The 5,528-nt window shown below is 42.6% G+C and overlaps 1 protein-coding gene across 4 annotated transcripts; it reads left to right on the forward strand.

The window, feature by feature from the left end:
- The first annotated feature begins 291 nt into the window (after positions 1-291).
- On the forward strand, positions 292-2,893 carry LOC147894579 (putative E3 ubiquitin-protein ligase LUL2). 4 transcript variants are annotated; one of them, XR_015542130.1, is made up of 5 exons: positions 292-387; positions 683-1,237; positions 1,445-1,970; positions 2,080-2,290; positions 2,373-2,559. XR_015542130.1 is itself a non-coding variant. In XM_087385148.1 (5 exons), exons 1-4 carry the CDS (start codon positions 371-373, stop codon positions 2,176-2,178), a joined length of 1,197 nt encoding a protein of 398 aa, XP_087241274.1. In that variant the 5' UTR covers positions 292-370; the 3' UTR covers positions 2,179-2,215; positions 2,617-2,893. The 4 variants fall into 4 exon arrangements, 3 of the variants coding, with proteins under 3 accessions (XP_087241274.1, XP_087241273.1, XP_087241275.1); XM_087385148.1 differs by lacking the exon at positions 2,373-2,559 and adding an exon at positions 2,617-2,893 and having other exon boundaries at positions 2,080-2,215; XM_087385147.1 differs by having other exon boundaries at positions 2,080-2,559.
- The last annotated feature ends 2,635 nt before the right edge of the window (positions 2,894-5,528 follow it).

The raw sequence follows: 5,528 nt of genomic DNA on the forward strand, positions 1-5,528 counted from the left end.
ACAATGGAGAGAGAGAGAGAGAGAGTCTCTCGTCTCATACATACATGCCCATCTATGAGGGGCATGCCCGCTTGTGGCCTGTGCTAACAAGCAGCACAAGAGGGAGCATCGGGAGGGGATTGAATGCGAGCAGCTAGCTTGAGGTGGGTGAACAAAGCAGCGCTTGAGCCGGCTATTCTCTTATGTAGACTCTTGAGTCCATCGTGTGAGGTGCCGGTAAATCTTTGCCACGTGGGGCTGGTCCTATGCATTCACATGGAGGTCTTAAGAGAAGGACACATTTCCAAAAGGCTTCGTGCAATCACAGCAAGCAAATCTTCTCCATCTCCATCTCGCCATCGCCATCGCCATTATTTGAAGCTTCTCGGCTATGGCTTCCCCCTCCAGGTACACCTCCCCTCATCTATTATTCCTTCATTTCCCATTCTAGCCATCGCCTTCCCCCAATACGTTTCCCAAACGCTACCATGAACCCAAGGAATCTCAGCACCCTCCAATTAGAGCTCGATCACAGGAAACAAAGCAGCAACGCGTGATCCCTTCTCATCGACCCCCCCTGGAGCTCTCGGCCTACAGAAGAGTGTTAGTGAAGCTCTGCTCTGATTGTAGCCCCTTTAGGTTTTTCTCAATCGAGCACGGATCAGGGCTTGCATCGTCATACAGATTTTGGACTGTTTTCCAGGCTTGGTAATCAGAAAGGGAAGCCATTGCGGTCAGGAAACAGAATTCCACTCATGGGTAATAGCTCCAGCAGACGTAGGAGAACTGATGCATCCATGTATCCTCCTCTTCCTCCTCCTCATCATGATCTTCAGATGTATCCCCCTCCTCCTCCTGGTTATACCCCTCCCCCTGGCCCCTTCCCCTCTTATGCTCCATCCTACCAGCCTTCACGATATCCCATGCCTGTTTCCTACCACACCAATTACAACGGAGCCATGGTAGCTCCCATAGGCCCTCACTTCTATCAACCCAACAGCTACCACGACCCTGTGCGCTATCGGTACACTATGGCGCCTCCTTCCAACAATTACTGGCCACCACCCGCCAACGCAGCTTCTGCGTTGAATCCGCAGTCTGCTCCCACGTTGGAGCCGCCAACTGTGGTGCAACAGCAAACTATTACAATTCGCAACGATGTGAACATACAGAAGGGCACCATAAAGCTGGATAAGGACGAAGAGTATCCTGGTTTTTATGTACTTTCTTTTTCTTTCGATGCGGATACACCTGGAAGGTAAGCTGGTTATCATGCCTGCTTGCGGCGATCGTCAGAAAAATGTCAGAAATCCATTCCAGATTTTTAAGATCCCTTGCTTTACCACCCTTCCCGTGCTTTGTTTTGATCGTGTCCTAAAATGCACATCAGACAACGTTATAAACGGTGATTGCTCTTGTGACCTCCTTATGTATCTCTGACGGTCTTGGTATTTTATGTCTGCAGCTTCAGTATTTTCTTTTTTGCAAAAGAGGGCGCCGATTGCAGTTTAACATCTTCAATTTCGAATTTTTATAAGCCAGTACGAGTGCTATTTGAAAAGGGTTGCGGGCAAAAATTTCGGCAGGCCCCTGGAACCGGTATCTTTTTAGATGCTTTTGATGCAGGAGATTTGGCAAAAGAGGGACCTGACGAGGTATGTCCTTTAGTAATTAGAGCTCAGGCAGTTGCCAAGGAACGGCATCAAGAATCATCTTATAGTACTGAAGAGGCTGTCGGTGCACCTCTTCCAAAGTGGGTGAACTCACAGATTACTCAGGCTGTCATCGAGAAGAAAGACAACGGAGATTGCAGAGTTCGGGTTTTGAGGCAGATCATTTGGGTGGACGGTGTGCGATATGAATTGCAGGAGATATATGGCATTGAGAGTGCTGGTGGAGGGGATGAATATGATGAAAATGATTTTGGAAAGGAATGTGTAATCTGCATGTCAGAACCGCGGGATACTGCCGTCATGCCATGCAGACATATGGTAAAAGTTTGAACCTATGTTCAGAATTGCTCTTCTTTGACTGATACGTTTTGTACAGGTTATTACGAGGCCAATGAATCTGATGATTCCCATTGTATGCTGTTTGCAGTGTATGTGCAATGGTTGTGCTTCTGTTGTCAAAACTCAGATGAATCGCTGTCCTATTTGTCGGCAACATGTGGAGACATTCCTGAAAATCAAAACCTAGGCTTAAGGATCAGGATTTTCTGTCACAAGAACTTGAGGTAATAATGGGTTTGTATAGCAGCATGCACCTCGTATATGGGATGAGGCTTCAAAGCTTGAAGGTAAAACTGCTTGTTTGACAACCTTCTCGGCTTGCTTGGTATTGTCTGGGTAATCTCAGCTAGAAATGCATCTAAGAGGGCTCAATGCTATCAGATAAAGAGTACCTGCAATCATATGGTGCTGTCAAAGGGATTACTTTTACATCTGTACAGCCCTTACTTGCATCCTCAATAAGTGTGCTGTGATGCAAGAAGCTTGTAAATATACCCATTTTTGCGAGTGCCACAGAATCTGCAGAACCATGCTTTTGCAGACTGTTTTATTCAATTTATTTCTGATTTCCAATGAATTGGATGATCTGAAATTCGGTCTTTGATTTGCTGAGGTTCTTGACCAGGTTTAATGGTCACGGGAATTATGGAGAAGTTCTGGTATCATAGAGAGTTGGCACTTGCAAGTTTTTTCGCGGAAGTTTATGTACTTACATTACACGGATTGATAGAGCACAGACTGATTTAATGAAGGGTAAGGGTTTGGAAAAATTGCAAGGCCTCTGGCGCCACAGAATGTGTAACACAAAATAGGTGCACCTGCTATATTTCTGATCATTGCTACCATTGTAAGTTCTCTGGCAGCATAGAGTATGTAAGGCATAATACAAAATAGGTGCTACACCCCTGATTCGTGATATATGTCCTTTCTTATAGAATTCACATGCAACTGTCCAGGTCAAGGCATATGTAGATTATGTGTGGGTTGGATAATGTATGCTGTAGGAGTGAATGTTTTGGTCTCCTAGTGCTGTTTGGATTCTCATAATTAGTGAATGGTTAAAATGGACCTCTGTATGAAATTCTAGGACAGCTCAGACCTAAAAAGTCTTGAATGGCTGTCTTTGGTATGGTCCCTTTCTCCTCTCTGTGGCTGTTCTTCCCATTCTTGTATTCCTTTTGACCCTCCCTTCCTTATTTGTGTTTCTCTTCAATCAAAATTTCTAGTAGATCAGACTAGCATGTGTCCTCCTTTCAAGGGCGAGTTATGTTTGTTTTGTGGATTCATAGATCTTGAGAGCTCTTATGGCCAAAAGGTGAACCTTTGATCTTCGTAGGGTGGAATAGTGTGCATCACTTGATATGCATGGTGAGGTGTATGATACAGGCATTGTGGAGCTCAGTGTAGAAAACGTCTATTTGTTATTGATTACATTACGTGTAAATTTGCAGCAACACAGCAATGCTTGATAGCTACAAGAGAAGTGTGTGCAGAGTGGAAATTTGTTTGGAGATCTTAACAGAGACAAGAATGACCACAGAAATGAATATGAAGTGGCATGTACAAACTGGCGTACTTTATTGGTAGCCTTGCAAGGGCGAAAAAGATGTTAAACTTGCATCATTAAAGGATATGGCTAATGCAGCTATGGAGAGGGAGAGAGGAAGAGAGTTGAGATTTTGGCGCTGATATGGAGGCATCCCTTATTATTGGTAGCCTTGCAAGGGCGAAAAAGATGTTAAACTTGCATCATTAAAGGATATGGTTAATGCAGCTATGGAGAGGGAGAGAGGAAGAGAGTTGAGATTTTGGCGCTGATATGGAGGCATCCCTTATTATTTCCTCCACAATAAGGCATCTTAGGAACGTGCTGGTGCTTCTTGGGAAAAGGGCATTGCACTAATGGCTTTTTCGTAAGGAGGAGCAAATATATGTTTTTGAAAAGTGTCACAAACATTTTCTAGTTGCTTATAAGGTTCATTCTTAACACTTTGAGATAAATACATATACTGTCTGTAGTACTATGTACTACAATAATCATGTATGTTGTGTGTATGTGTGCGTGCGACCATAGAGTAGAAGGAAGGCAGCGTGCATCCCTGAAATTATTAAAAGCAAGGTTGTTCCCTTGAGTTTTGGCTCTCAGGGTTTAGTTTTCAAAGGTGTTCAGAGTGATCAGGAGCTCAGATCTCAGAATTACCTTTTGGTGTCGGTACTAGACTGTTGGTTGGCATGCTTGTGTTGCATGTGGAGGCTTTGACTAGAGGTCATGCGGAAATGCCCCTCTTTTTCTTTTGGTATGTGTGTTTTGGGACTTTATGTTAGGAGCTCGTTCCTTGTTTTGGTGGTGATGCCTCCCCTTTTCTTTTTGCCTTTTGGTATGTGAATCTGATTTTTGGGGTGTTTTTGGTGGTATTCTAGTTCGTTGGGATACAGGCTCAAGAAACGAACTACTTAAGGAGAAAGCTAAGTGACACATTTATAGCTTGCATGGTGGCCGCCACTCCTTGACTCACTCTAGTTATGCCCGCACTAGCACTTCTTCCACTATCACTTAGCTCACTATCTTCACCTACGTGATAATTTGCCCATGTGATAGTCAAGCCCTTAACCTTGACATGCTTGAAAATGTGATATAGAGGAAGCTGTGAAAGGAATGAGCATGCCTTAACAAAATTTTCTTGCTTTCTTTGAAATGACAACAAAACACCTTTGAGTATAAAGTTACATCCTCATCTAAATGACAAAAGCATTTGCAACAATGGACATCGAGTTGTGTGGTTAGTGTGGTTATCTCATTGGATTTATTGTTAAGGAGTCATTAATTTCATCATTCATGGCAACACTAGAAATTACAAAAGGGGGATACAACATTATGTGCCAAAGCAAATACCGAATGAATTTTGGATGAAAACGTTGTCTTAACCACACTTATCTAACAAAATACCTAATGGTGGTAAATAGTTATTGAAAAGCACCTTCCAATAGGTTTTAAGGAAATATTTGGTTTGTAAATGAGGCAAAAGGCCATGCATTGTTTCTTTGTCTATTTTATATAATTGGTGGCACAAAAACTTTGTTACTAAAGAAGTAATGATTGTGATGATGTGAGATGCTCAATTAAGAGTGCACTTTACATAGAGGAGAAAGAATTGTATTAAAGAAAGTGTAAATATCATCATGGGCTTGTTAGACATTTTGGAAAGAGCAAGCTATTTCACATCTAGAGAAACACTTTTTATCGGATGGCATGGATCAAAATACAAGGATGCCACCATGTACAATAGATGCTACACCATGTACAAGGATGCCATCATCATGTATAATACATGTTATAGCCTTCAACCTATCTACAACAAATGCTATAAGCAAAACACCAAAGCAAGTGATAGTCAACACGACACAATTTCAACGACAACATAGGCTCCTTTGATAACAACAATGACTATCAATTAATGGCAAAGACTTGATGAGCCAGTCAATGGCACAACGTACACATCAACTTAGCTAAGATAAGCGCAAAGCCTCAACAACTAG

This window comes from Dipteris shenzhenensis, chromosome 14, assembly GCF_047967505.1.
Source record: "Dipteris shenzhenensis isolate YYH24624 ecotype China chromosome 14, Dip_SZ_1.0, whole genome shotgun sequence".
NCBI lineage: Eukaryota > Viridiplantae > Streptophyta > Polypodiopsida > Gleicheniales > Dipteridaceae > Dipteris > Dipteris shenzhenensis.

Excerpts from the sequence above, each read along its gene's own strand:
- LOC147894579 (XM_087385148.1), top strand. Across the intron at positions 1,238-1,444 it reads GATGCGGATACACCTGGAAG|CTTCAGTATTTTCTTTTTTG; the intron begins GTAAGCTGGTTA and ends TTATGTCTGCAG. Across the intron at positions 1,971-2,079 it reads TCATGCCATGCAGACATATG|TGTATGTGCAATGGTTGTGC; the intron begins GTAAAAGTTTGA and ends TGCTGTTTGCAG.